The 14763-nt window shown below is 32.9% G+C and overlaps 1 protein-coding gene across 2 annotated transcripts; it reads left to right on the top strand.

The window, feature by feature from the left end:
• The first annotated feature begins 12138 nt into the window (after positions 1-12138).
• Positions 12139-13350, top strand: LOC125476153. 2 transcript variants are annotated; one of them, XM_048581845.1, is made up of 3 exons: positions 12139-12487; positions 12560-12663; positions 12744-13350. In XM_048581845.1, exons 1-2 carry the CDS (start codon positions 12380-12382, stop codon positions 12560-12562), a joined length of 111 nt encoding a protein of 36 aa, XP_048437802.1. In that variant the 5' UTR covers positions 12139-12379; the 3' UTR covers positions 12563-12663; positions 12744-13350. The 2 variants fall into 2 exon arrangements, with proteins under 2 accessions (XP_048437802.1, XP_048437801.1); XM_048581844.1 differs by having other exon boundaries at positions 12139-12663.
• Positions 13351-14763: the final 1413 nt, after the last annotated feature.

Here is a 14763-nt window from a genome sequence, read left to right as displayed (position 1 = left end):
ATTTGCCCATAGGCCCCTACATCACCCGACCAAAGCCATAAATAGATATCATTCGCATGTAGGTCCCTACAGCACCCGACCGAAGCCATATATAGATATCATTTACCCGTAGGCCCTTACAGCACCCGACCAAAGCCATATATAGATATCATTCGCCCGTAGGCACATATATGAGTAACCACTGAATAAGCACAATAAAAATATGAACATAATATTTCTAAAATATATGTAAATATCTCAATGAAGCTCAATAGCTCAAACATCATATCTTAAATCATTATTTGAGAATATCTCAATAAGCATAAATCCAGTGAAGCATGATATTTATAAAGCATGAATTCAATTTTCTTATAATCGTTTTATAAAACGTATCCATAAAATCATGCTTTTCATGTATGCAAACCTCATAGATTTTGCAGGTAAAAATTGATAGAGGAAAGCCATAGAGGAAAATTGAACCTCCGTGGGTGTCCTTTTTCATGGCCCTTGCTTGCTTCGTTTTTTAGTCATGTTTTCTGTTGAGTTCGTGTGTAGAGTTCCGGTGTGGTATCCAACTCGGATGTCTTCCACACCACCACGTTCTCCTTGTTGTTTGCCGTTTCCGATGGTGTTGTTCGGCAATTTCCCGAACGTTCTTTCCGATGGTTGGCTTCTCTCTTGCCGACTATCTCTTGTTGATGGTTGTGTACAGGTGGCGCATGTGGAGGGGATGATCTGCGATGGACGGAGGATCGGGTGGCTGGCTAATTCTCGGATTGGCGGTGGTAACCACAATGGATGGTTCTTGGTTGTTTGTTTTTGTTTGGGCTTCACTGTTGTTGGGCTCTTTTTCTATGTTTTATTTGTTTTTAGACCCGCTCTTTGTTTGTTTCTAGAAATAAATTGGGCCTTTATTTGGTTTGTAAGTGTGTGTTTGTTTTAATAAAAGTTCATCGTTGGCAATAAAATAAAATAAAAATTAAGAGAGGATCCTCGCCTGATCCTCTAATCACATCCGTTAATCATATAGCGTGTGGCTAATTTTCGTTAGGTACTGTTTATATTCGATTTTAAATTAAAAAAAATTACAATGATTTTTGACCGCACGATGTACAATGAACTGCAAAGAGAATCCGACGAGGATTCGTAAAAATTGGTAGGTGGGGTCATCACTATTCACTGATCTTTTAGTGTGGATAGAGACTTGACTCCTTAAGATTGTAGAGGAGTTTTTCTTTATGATTCTTTGTAATTGATTAACAAAACTTTGTGCTTATATTTGGAATTATTCATATTATAAATAACTATGTAAAGATCATCTTTATAAAAGATCAATTAAAAATAAGATCATTTAGTGAATTAATTGTAACAAATAGAGAGACTATCTGGATATGACATCTAAATGAAGCTGTCTGGTTATACCACGTCTAGTGCACCTTTATTGCTTAGTTTTAGTAACGCTTACAAGCTTGGACATAGACAGTTCATAATTCTTTTAGTGGATTCGTTCATTTGTTTTTATATAATTGATGGCTAAAGGATCTTACATTTTGTTGGTTTATACAAAAAGAATCTTTACATAATATTTTATAATATAAACGTTTTCGATCATAAATATAAAATTTCATAAATTGATCACGTAGCTCATTCATTAAGTGGCCAAGTTTTTTTTTTTTTTTTTGGAACGAATTAAGTGGCCAAGTTGATTCCTTAGTTTTTGGTCACTCACCGTCAAAGTCTCTGTTTTAGTTGTTTGATATCATTGTCGTGGTCTGTGAGACCAAAGAAGCATTAAACAATAAGCATATTTATGTGAAAAATCTGATTGAGACACAAACCAACCTCCTTACTCGTCTAATAAAATGTATAAACCTTTAATCGCGTAAATTAACTTACTCGGGGATTTTCAGGTTTGATAAATGAGTGGCAGACATATGATGTAAACATTTTTATTTGAATATAATATAAAATTTTGTCCCCAACAAAAGGATTAGGAGATAAACACGTACAAACACGTAGCAACTTTGAAATCAAAACAAAGCATACTCAGAAATAAAAATATGTCAACTATAGTATTATAGTTTAGTCATTTTCTTTTTCATTTGTAAATAAGAGATTTTGAATTCGGTTCACAAGAACTGCGAGAACGTATTATATTTATATCAAGTTTAATATCTTATAAGGCAATATGAAAAATAGCTCAACCTCTTGCAAGTCCATACATGGTTTCTCTTTTCAACGATGTGGATCTTTTACCTTCACATCCTTACACGTCCTTCATATGTGGCGAATTACAAGTCAAACGCGTAGACAACACGAATCGAGTGACGTGGAGCATGTGTGACCGTTGTGTTTCACATGTGTTCCAACTTGCTCTGATACTATAAAGAAATTTGAGATTCCACTATAAAATCAATTGGCAATATATGGAATAGCCAACCTTTTATTGGTTCTTACAAAGTTTCTCATTTCACCAATTCGAGACTCGTTAATCACAATTGTAATTGCTGATCCTTGTAATGTGAACTTGTAATTAAGAATGACTAGTTCAATCACCTCTCCCTTTATTTGTAAAAATATCTTTGTATTATAAAAATAAGATAAATCTGGTCCTGAATTTCTCACACCCAAAATTACCCTTATCAAATAAAAACAAGAATACTTGGCTACTTAAAGGAGTAGGAGTTCCTACTAAAATGATTCGTTGCTGATTTATAGAACTCCATTTTTATAATCAGAACCGTTGATATTATAAATCATTCTATAAAGATCCTCTCTGCAAAAAATCAATTAAAATTGAAGTCGTTTAGGCATCGAACTGTATAAAAACAAATTAACGGAATTGGTAAAAGTATTCCGAACTGTCTATGTATTTGCTAGAATAGATTAACTAAATGACCTTAGTTTTAATTCATTTTTACAGAGATGAACTTTATAGTGTGTTTCATAATATCAACTGTTCTGATCATAAGCACAAAGCTATGTGATTCGAACGTGAAGAGTTTTGAGTAGGAGTTCCTACTCATCTTTAAGTAGGCAAGTATTGTTCTAAAAACAATTCAAAACACATGTACCTCATATTGTTTTTTAATAAATTAATTGAATAATGTTAGGGAGCCCAAATTTTTAAACTAAATTTGTGAACCAAATGACGTGTTAGTTGATAATTGGATTATTACTTAAATGTTGATTAATGTGCTTATATCATATTAGTGACACCCCATTTAGTTTGCAAAAGTTGGTTTAAAATATTTAGTTTCCCTAGCATTACCCATATTAAACTAAGGGATGAGGAAGTGTACTAAACGTCACAATTGGGCTAGCCGTAATAATTTGGATTGAATTCGTTTTTAACGAGAATTGAACCTAAGACCTCTCACTTACAAGTGAAGAGGAATACTATTGTACCGTAGTATTTGGTGACATATGTACCTCATATTAAGTGGACAAATATAAGGATAAGAACAAGTTAAAGATAAAAATTGATTTTAGCGAGAATCAAACCTAATTCTTTATTTGATTGAGTTGATCTTCAATAAAGAAAACTTGAAAATAAGGATTAATAATTAATCCTATGTTTAATTCTCTTGTCTGATCTCTTTATAATGAACATCAGGGTTTGAAGAAGTTGTAGTTAGCAACTTATTCCTCTGCCAGCCACAAAGGAAGTCTCCCTTAGAAGACCAACTCCGGATTTAGTTTGACAAAACTATTACAACAAAAGGCTTTTCAACCTGCAACGCGGAAATATTAGGATTTTGAAGTTATATGATGGGACCCGGCTTTTCTGCCCTCCCACTTCCCATACACTCTTATTATTTTTTATTTTATGTGGTCACGGTTAAGCCACGTTAAACTTTTATATTAATTTTTTTATAAAGATAATAAGACAAAAAATAATAGTAATATAAAATGTTAACGTAGCTTAACCGTGACCGTACAAATAAAAGAGGATAAGAATGTATGGAAATAAAAGGGCAGAGAAGCCAGATCCCATACATTTTGTAAGTGAAAATTGGTAGGTGGGATCATCACTATTCACTGATATTTTAGTTTGGACATAGACATGGCTCTTTAAAATTGAAGAGGACTACATCTTCTAGATACTTTGGAATTGATCATCGAAACTTTGTGCTAATAAGGAATCGTTTATAATACAAATTATTTTGTACAAAATTAATTAAAATAAGAATGTTTAGTTAATTAACTGTAATAAATAGATTGAGGGTTCATAATTCTTTTAGCGGATTCATCGATTTGTTTTGTATTGTTCGATAATTAAAAGATCTCATATTTTATTGATTTTTTGTAAAAATGATATTTACGTAATTCTTTATAATATAAACAGTTTTGATTATAAACATGAAATTTCACATAGTGAATTGAAGAGGAATTCTCCTTATTCATTGAGGAGCCAAGTTAATAACATAACTTTTGGTCGTTTTGTTTTTGTTGTTGTTGGATGTCATTGTTATGGAAGCATATTCAAGGTAAAATCTGAATGAGACATAAACCTACCGTCTGAGCACTCTCTCCACTAAATGTAGAAACCTTTAATCGTATATGGGTAGAGGTTGACAGGTTGCTTTGACAAAAGAGTGGCAGACAGATGATGTAAACATTTTTATTGGAATAATATAAAATTTTCCATCGTTAATATAAAAAAAAAACTTTGTCCCAAACAAACGGACGAGGAGAAAAAGACATACAAACACGTACGCATCTTCGAAATCAAAACAATGCATCCTCCAAATAAAAACATAACAACTATAGTACGGTCTATTAATTTTCTTCTTCATTAAGAGATCTTGAATTCGACTCACATATATTGCGAGAATATATTATATTTATGTTGAATTTAATTCCTAAATAATTGACTCATTATATAGGCTAATTCAATAAAATAAATAAATAAAACAATGCAGCTTGCCCTACACTAGCTAGCTGCTAGCATGTCCATATATTTCATATGTCTGATATACTTCCAACACAAAAAATATAAAAATGGATATGGTTCATATATTTAAATGTTTGATACATAGCGCATGTTGAGTGTGGGTGCATATGAATCTCATGAAATTTGTGGTTTTGAAATAATATTCTTTTACTTAATTTCCAGAACAAAACAAAAAACAGCTCTTCATTATTTTATTTTTTTTAAAAGGAACAATTAATGATAAGAGATGGTTATCTACTATTTCTGGGCACGAAAATGCTATAGAGAATTTCATTATTCAGTATATAGAAAAAAATATATAAAATCCTTAATTTCTCAATAACCCAAAATTACCCTCATTGGATTAAAACTATTCATAACAGATGTACCTCATATTGTTTTTTATTTATTTATAATAAATACGATATTATCTACAATTAAACTTCAAGGACATAATAATCTGGTTTGACTTCGCCTTTAGTGAAAATCGAACCTAAGACCTCTCGCTTACAAGTGAAGATGAATACTATTAGACCGTAGTAAATTAAAATTTATCTAAATAAAATGAATAAAAAATCATTTATTTCTATCAAAACAAACAATTTTATATGAAAAATTCGAACACATACAACTAACAACAAAGTACCAAACTCAAAAGGTAACAAAATAACGAGTTAATAGAGCAAAAACTAAAGGGGACAAAAGTTATACAAACGACTACAAAAGCCAGCTGATTCGCAAATTAATGTTAGCTCAAGCTAACCAAGGCCACAAAAGCCACATATCAACCATAACCCCTAAGCTAAAGCAACCCATAAGCCTAAATAAGGACTGCCTGTCACCAGTACTAAGACTAAGAGCATATTTTCTCCTTTATAATTCAGGTAAGACAAGAATATTAATTATCTGAAAAATGTTACCAAAGCAATATTTCAAAATAAAATATATAAAAAAGCCACGAGTGTACGTTGGTATGGATGCTGCCATGCATGCATCCACGCCCAACGTATGAAATGAAACAAACATGCACGTGAAATGTGTGAAACATACGAAACACATGAACCATGCAAAATGAATCGAATCACGAACAAATAATAGTATAATTCCCACTCTCCTCTTCTCTTAATTTTACTACTCCTTTTGGCCATTCAGAGCTGTTTCAAATATTAATACAAAAATGCATGAAAGACCCAAATTAAGATTTACTATAGTAAGAGAAAAACTTGCATAAACAAATCAATTGTATAACTTAGTTGTATCTTTATCAGGTAACAAGATATAAAGATTCAACATGCTGCTAAATATGTATAGGATTTATACCTAAGTAGCTGTTGTTGCAGCTGAATTTTAAATTATGTAGCAGTAGTAGAGATAGTGGCGGATCCACCAAGAGGTCAACGTGGTTAGTTGACCCTGTGGCAGCTAAAAAAGCTGTTGGGAGCGCCTCCGATGATCTCTTGATTGTCTGGGTAGTAACCAATTCGTGCATATAAGGTGTTTGACAAAATTCTTAAGTGAAACTCGGCATTGCCTTTGTGTGCGCTATTGTCGACAAACTTTTTTGGCGTCTGTCCACAAACTCGCTCTAAAGCTGTTGCGATCAGTCAACACTCAACAGCCATGCAGCATGACTTCAGACATTGAATATTCCATCCCACCAATTAGTCAACCAAATGCTCACACTAAAAAATTTACAAGTTAATTGACCAAAAATAAATAAATTACATGTTTTCGTAAAAAATACTTGCTTCTTTGTGCGTGCTATCTCATGGTATTGTTAATCATTAGAATAAACAAATAAACACGTGACGTGGTGGATGGCGGTGCTGTTGGCGCAAGCCGCCGTGGTTAGGAAATAGAAGCGTCACGTGCCCATCAGCACATGCATATGGACTTGGTTCTCTATTGCATTCTGTGTACGTGCATATGCCACGTTTTCTTATTATTTTCATGTGTTTATTTTCTTCTTGCCTGGCTGGCTGACCGGTTGGTTCACATGCTCTACATTCTCATCTTTCAAACGCACGAGCCTTGTTTTTCGGTTTTTGTTTTGGTTTTGGTATACAAATCGCAATGGACTAAAATTTCTGCCGACCAGTAGTATACTAATTAATCAAGTAGAAAACAAAACATACAACAAATCAATATGCGAAAATCACTTTTACTTTTTAAGAACATCACATTCTAATTAATCTCCGATCTGATGTGATAAATGATACATAAATGTCACGTTAACAACTTTTTGTTTACATAATATATGATTTAATTGTCCTTTTTGACCAAAAAAAAAAATGATTTGTCCTTGTTGAGGATCTTAGAGATCAATTCATCTTAACCGTTCATTGTCATTGTGCGGCCAGCTTTCGTTAGGTACTGTTAGTGTTCAATTTTAAATAAAAAAATTCAACATGATTTTTGACCGCACGATTACTGATGAACGAATATAATGGACTAATCTGTAAGATCCTCACAAAGAGAATCCATATAGGATCCTATTACTTTTAAGCAATGTATATGCTATATTATCTGTTTCGAGGGTAACCTAGTGGTGAAGATGAGTAGAAAAGAAACGAAGTAGCTAAATTAGAGTAATTAAATACAGAAAACAAACAATGAATATGAATGTTGTAACGAAACCAAACTAATTAGCAATGTGTTGAATACTTTTGCTAGAGTTGAGTAAACTAAACATTGGGCGGGACACAAGTCCTACATGCATATTATTTGTGATGTTCCTTCAAATAAAATAGTAGGAAAAATAAAAACCCCGTTTAAAAGTTGCATGGGTTAATGACATAAGCTTACACTGTTGCACATGTTATTTGCAACCATGTTGATTGATAGGATTTTTACCACTTGCAAAAGTAAGGATAAAAAAACACTTAAAATACTTATAAGAGTACAAGGTAATCGTAGTATAGTCGGCTCTAGCAAGGTCGTTCTCCACATGGATTAAATGAATTTTATGTAAATACCAAATCCTACATAGTTATTCCAATTACTTATGAATTACCCATGCATATTTTGAAGGTTAGGTTTTCCTAATAGATTTCCTAATTGGAACCTCCAACATGGAACGTATATCTAACATGCAATCCGTTCATGGCATCCAGATTGAATGTGAACATGCAAGACTCATTAAGTTTTGCGAAAACCTTTTGAAAAATCATACAACCTTTAAGACGTGTTGTCCATCCTAAGAAGTTACACATATTAACCATAAGAAACCTTAGTCAATTCCAGGGACAGCCCTCATCCAAAATTGCATCAAAGTACTTTTCCAAATATCCTAATATGGTGGCCAATCATCAAGACAATTGGATAGTTTAAACCAATGATTAACAATTCAAACCTACATGCATAATATCATAAGTAAATTGACAAGAAACTACATATTCTTGCTAAGGCTCGTGACCTCGTCCTAGCTAAAGAGATTAGTTACAAACAATCATAAAACGAAATATTATTAAGAACAATGATAGAAAACACCTTGAAAATAAACTTGAATCGTCAAAAGATGTGGGTTCTTCTCTCCGTGTTCTCCCCAAAGTAATGTGTTCTTTCCTCTTCCTTTTCTCCTCAAACTTTAATGGCTAAAAAGCCTTATTTATACTACTACATAATTAAATCCTTACTAGAAAAGGTGTTCTAAAAATTAGGAAACATAATAAAATAAGATAACTAGGAAATACATTCCTATTCTAACTTTGGGAATAAGCACAAAACGTTACTTTGGCAGCATTGCGTGCTGCTTCTTTATTTTATAGCCAAAAATAAACTGCTTGGTATAAAAATCTGAAACTTTAATAAGAACAAGTTCACAGACTTAGGAACATCCTCAAATTGGAATCATTCCAAAATTCGTCCATTTGGTCACTTTTAGCTCAAGAGGAAGTCAAATGTCTTACATTGGAATTATAATTCAAAGTATCAAAATTCTCACAAAATAATCAATAAATTAATACTAAAATTAAGGTAAAATATATAGTATAATATCGGCTCATCACTGATATTTGTGTTAAGAACTTAGGAAAATGATTTGACCGGTGGAGTAGTCCCCAAACCGGTGTTTGTTCGAGAATGAAATCTTATTGAAACTTGAAATTAAAGAAAGTAAAAGCCACATGTTCTGGTATGCATGATGCATCCACACCCACCGTATGAAATGAAACAAACATATGCACGTGAGATATGTGAAACATACGAAATACATGAAACATGCAAACTACTAATGCAAAAATGAAAGAGCCAAGTTAAGAGAAAAACTTGCATAAATCAATTCACCCGTGGCAGCTGAAAAAGCTGTTGGGAGAGCCTCCGATGTTTCTTTGGTTGCCCGGGTGGTAACAAATTCGTGCATATAAGGTGTTCCGCAATGTCTGAGTAAAACTCGGCATTGCCGATGTGTGCGCTACTATCGACATTATCAACTTTTTCGGCATATGACCACATACTCGCTCTAAAGTTGTTCCCATTTGTCAACAGCCATGCAGCATGACGGTGCAAATGATTATTTCCCGCCAATTGTTGGACAAAATATCACACTAAAAAATTTGTGTTGTTTTGGTACAAAAATTTGCTCCATGTGCTATTTCATAATTTTGTTTATTGAGTAAATTATATCAATTGTCCCTCAATTTTAACCTAATTAGAACAATAGTCCCTCAACTAAAAATTCATTACCATTGGTCCCTCAACTCATCAAAACGTGCAGCTATGGTTCTTTTCGTCAACTCCGTTCGAATTTCCATCAAAATGATTCATGTGCCATGTACGTGAGGCTAAATCAAAGGACAAATATGAAAAATCAAATAACAAAAAATTGTAGCAGTGGTCCCTCAACTTTAACCTAATCGTAGCAATGATCCTCCCAATATAACTCATTTTGACAGAATTCTGACGGAGTTGACAAAAAAGATCACAGCTAAACGTTTTGATGAAGTTGAGGGACCAATAGTAGTGAATTTTTAGTTGAGGAACCTATGCTCCAATTTGATTAAAGTTAAGAGATTATTGCTACAATTTATTTTTTGTTAACCATTAGAATAAAAAATAATAATAATAATAATAATAATAAATTGGTATATGAATAGGAGTGTAAACACGTGACGTGGGGGATGCTGGTGCTGTTGGCACAAGCCGCCTTGGCATTCTATTGCCTTTTTTTTGAAGGAAAACTAATAAAAATGATTTGAAAATTTTGACTTTAACGATAAGAATAAAATAAAAAGTAAAGTGAATAGTACTAGAATTGACTTTTTAGTATAAAATGTGATTTTTCGTTAAAGTAAATAGTACCGGAAACTTTTCGTTAAAGTTTTCTTCTTCTTTTGGTCGAATTCTCTCTATCATGCGGCTGGCTGACTGGCTTGCACACATGCTTTACATTTTTCATATTCCAAACACACGAGCTTTGTTTTGGTTTTGCTTTTGGTATACAAATCACGACGGACTAAAGTTTCTGCTGACGAGTAGTATCCTACTTAATTAAGTAAAAAACAAAACACACAACAAATCAATAATGCTAGAAAATCACTTTCACTTTTTTAAAACATCACTTTTTAATTAATTTCTGCTTGATGTGGTAAGTGATATATAAATATCATGTCAACAACTTTTTGTTTACATAATATATGATTCGTTCTTTTTGACAAAAAAAAAAAAAAAAAAAAAAAAGAAGTTGATATGTCCTTGCTAAGCAATGTATATGCTATTTTATATGTTTCGAGCGTAACCTGGTGGTGAAGATGAGTGGTAAAAAAATGAAATAGCTAAATTAGAGTAATTAATTACAAAAAGCAAACAATGAATATGAATGTGGTAACGAAACCAACTTTTTTCGAGAACCTACAAATACCCTTGAAAAAATCATTATTTCCGACCAAAAATTATGCTCCATCGAAAGTAGTTTGAGAAGCGGCGTATTATTTTCTACACTCAAAATGCCCTTGGAAAAGGGTTCTATTGCTGCCAAAAATAGCTATTTTTTGAGGGAATTTTTGGTGCCACATTTATTTTCGATGAAACTTGTATTCATCGGTAATAGTTGTATTTTTTTTCAAGGATTTGTTTAAATTGTCGGAAATAATTGTTTATTTCTAAGGGAAACAAGTGATTGTCGGTAGTAATTTCTTATTTTCGAGGGTTATTAGTTATTGTCAGAATTGATTATGTATTTGTGAGAGGAACTACATGCCGTAAAAACTGATTGTCTATTTACTCTTTATTTATTTATTATTCTATTATAAGAAGTGGGATAAATTTTACATGGGATTTTCAAATCAACTCGTATACATCAAAAAGATTGGTTGGCTGACAATTTTAGAGTTAATCTAGCAAAGTTTTTTACTCTCGTACTCATAAATATTTTATTCTTAATATCACATACGTGAGATTAAAAAATTTCAAAGCAATTTTAAGATACCAAAGCACATGAAAAAATTCATAATAATTAATTTACAAGTGTGAAAAATATGAAAAAAAAATTAATGCAAAAGCTCATAATAATTAATGTAGAAGTGTGAAAAATGTAAAAAAAAAATATACAATCACCCGTAATAACAAGCTTTAAAATTTTCGTGAAGGGTCAAATCCGAAATCTGACACTAGAATCCATAAATCCTCGATTTATATTTAACTGTCAATTGTCATTTACGCTCTATTATTCTCACCGGATTTTGTTTTTAGAAAACATGATCTTTTTAGCAGATGCAAACAAATGAACGGTTTAGATCGTTGATATCACGTTCCGATGTTTACGGTTAATTGAAATATGAGTTGATGTTATATAGTTTCTCTAGACTTTATAAACTCAAAGCAATAATTTCACTAACCGTAAAAATCTGAATGTGATATCAACAATCCGAACCGTTCATGTTTTTGAATTCACTAGAAGATTATGTTTTCTGAAAAGAAAATTTGAAAAATGAAATTCTGTGAGAAGAATGGAGCGTAAACGTAAATGACAATCAACGGCTAAAATTTAATCTACGGTTTATGGGATGATAGTTGCGAATTTCGGAGTTGATCTCTTCACAAAAGTTGTAGAGATTGTCATCACGAGCGTTTGTATATTTTTCTTATATTTTTCACACTTCAACATTAATTAAAAAACTTTACTACAATAATAACCGTAGGATTTAATCTCACATAAGTTTTGGCGTGGCAACTTTATTTTTAGCTCTCTATTTTCAAAATTTTGGCGTGGCGCCCAAAAACTCAACTCTCTGTTTCCAAAGAAAGCGCTGATTATCTCTTTCTCGCAGCTTCTCTGTATTTCCTCTTCAGAAACAAAACCCTAGCATCCATCCTCCATCCTCTAGTAGCCATACGTGATGATGATAGAAACCATGAAATCGTCACACATGTTGTTTTTCAGTTTATATCATGTAAGGTCTGACATATATATTTTCAGGTCTCGCCTAGATTTGAGATTTAGAAGCAGAAAGCGAGAAGGCTAAGAGGATGGTGAAGGACGTGGCAACCTACTTCTCTATGACTTTGGGGGCTTTTGTGTTCTGGCAATCCATGGATGAAGTCCACGTCTGGATTGCTCTGCATCAGGACGAAAAGGTAAAAATCTCTTCTTTCTCATGCTGCAGGTGCAATTTCTTTGGGGGCTTTTGTGTTTTGATTTTTTCATAGTGAAGGTGCCTAACGAAAGGGTCAAGGATAAGGATGAGTCAGCAGAGAATCCAAGCCTTTGTGACTTATATTCAAATATCTGCAATGTGTACGGCGGTAGACTGGTAATAGTTTCATGATTATTCAGTGATGGTGTTAATCTTTATTTCATTTCTGTTTTTTTCAAAGTTCTCCTTCTCTTTAGGTTTCACTTGTAGAATAATAAATGACAAGGAGCTTGAAGGATTTATTTCTGCAGACCTAATTGGCTTAGCTCTGTTGGGGAGTTTTTCTGTACTGCTTTCACTGGGAGGAAAAATGGCTGCCATGAAATTGTGATCTAAAATTGATGCCTTCCATAGACAAGGACACGAGACAAGGACAGCCCTGGCATGCAACCTATCATCCTTAATTTGACATTTGTTTTCACAGATACACGCACTTATATTCTTTGAATTGTTCTGATATTGGTATCATAATTAAACTTGTGGTTGTGTGGTTTTGGTGTAGTGAGATATGAGGAGTGATGAAGGAGCTACATAAACTCTAGCGAGCTGCATGAAGTAGTGAGATGCATGAAGGAGCTATATGAAGGAGTTATATGAAGGAGTGATGAAAAAGCTATATGAAGGAGCTACATACACTGTATGTACGAAAGGGAAGATGCTTTTATCTGTACATATTCGAAATAATTCAAGTTTGCATTTTCGAAGTTTGAGGACTAGTGTTAATATGTTCAAACACATATCTTAGGTTTGTAATGAATGTATTGGCTTTACCATATTGATCTTATATACGTTTGTTTTTATTAATGATAATACAAAATATTCTTTAAACAGTGCTCAATGGAATTTTTACCAAAAAGCATATATTTCTTGCCTCAATTTCCATTGGAAATGTCTATTATTTTTTTTTTCCGATGAAAATAATATTTGTGACACACTAGAGTAGTAGTTAAGGGTTGAAAATTGTAATTGCAACAATTGTGCACTCTCACAAATAAAAATTATTTTGTTGGAAAATTTTTTTCTATCACAATTATTTGGAAATTTTGACAACTATATAATGATTTACGACCATATTTTCATGTCAAAAGTAAAATAAGTTTGTCATTTTGAAAATTCATTTCCGACAAAAAGCTAACTACTAACTACAAGTCTTGTGTGTTGATAATAAAGTATTTTCGACGGCTAGTTGGAAAAAAAAGTGTTTTTAATGGGACAATTTGCGACGTCCAACGAGGGCTTTTCCCTTCAAAAATAAGTATTTGTGACGGTAAAATGCCTTTTTCGAAGGTATTTGACCATCGCTAATGACATTTCGTTTTGTAGTGGTGTTGCATGCTTTTGCTAGAGTTGAGTAAACTGTCATTTCATTGTTTTTGTATGCGGCGGGTAGGTAGGATTATGAGTGAACATATCACTATTAAATGCTGGTATAATTGAACCATATAGTTATATGAAAATGCTCCTATTTTCAATTGCGAAAAAATGACTTGAAAATATGGAAATTACAGTGTCCACCTACCAACCACCGGTGACCCGCAAGTGAGTTGATGCTAATGCTACCAAACCCTTTCGTCACCATTTTAATACCTACGCGGTTGGTAGCATGTGGAACAGTCACAGCCTATTGGCAATCTTATCCGTATTCCACTGCCATGTAGACCATTCATTTTAATATATAACAACTACAAGTTACGGAATCCGGATCCTTTCTCTTTGTGAGAATTCCGAAAATTCTTGAATCGTATCCATTCATCGTACATCGTGCGATCATAAATTATTTTAATATTTTTATTTAAAATTAAACATAAATAATACCTGAAGAAAACTCACTGCACCATGTAAAATAAACAGAAATGATTCACAAATTTCTAGGATCCTCATCAAAAGATTCCACAAAGGATCCTGTTGGCAAATTATGTAGTCCATTGCATTACCAATCATATCAAGTGACCCAATAGTATAGTACAGATTGCGATTTTCCAATAAAAAATTATGGAAGGTTTTGAGTTCAAAACTCTGAGCTGGTAAATTTACTTAAATGTGATCATGAGCAGAGTGAAATTTTCAATAACTTCTTCGAGCTCAATAAAAGATAAATGTAACTTCATGTCTTCCTTCAAAAATAAAATAAAATAATTTGCTTTACCATCACGACCAAGCTGCCTTGGGGGCACAGAGATAGAGCGTACCCCTATCGGTGACTCTAACACACACACA

Source organism: the organism of the source record quoted next, unplaced genomic scaffold (genome assembly GCF_019419815.1).
Source record: "Pyrus x bretschneideri cultivar Hongxiangsu unplaced genomic scaffold, Pyrus_bretschneideri_v1 Contig18, whole genome shotgun sequence".
In the NCBI taxonomy this organism is placed as follows: Eukaryota; Viridiplantae; Streptophyta; class Magnoliopsida; order Rosales; family Rosaceae; genus Pyrus; species Pyrus x bretschneideri.
The sequence above is the reverse complement of the archived record's forward strand: the minus strand, read 5'-3'. Positions and strand labels throughout refer to the sequence as shown.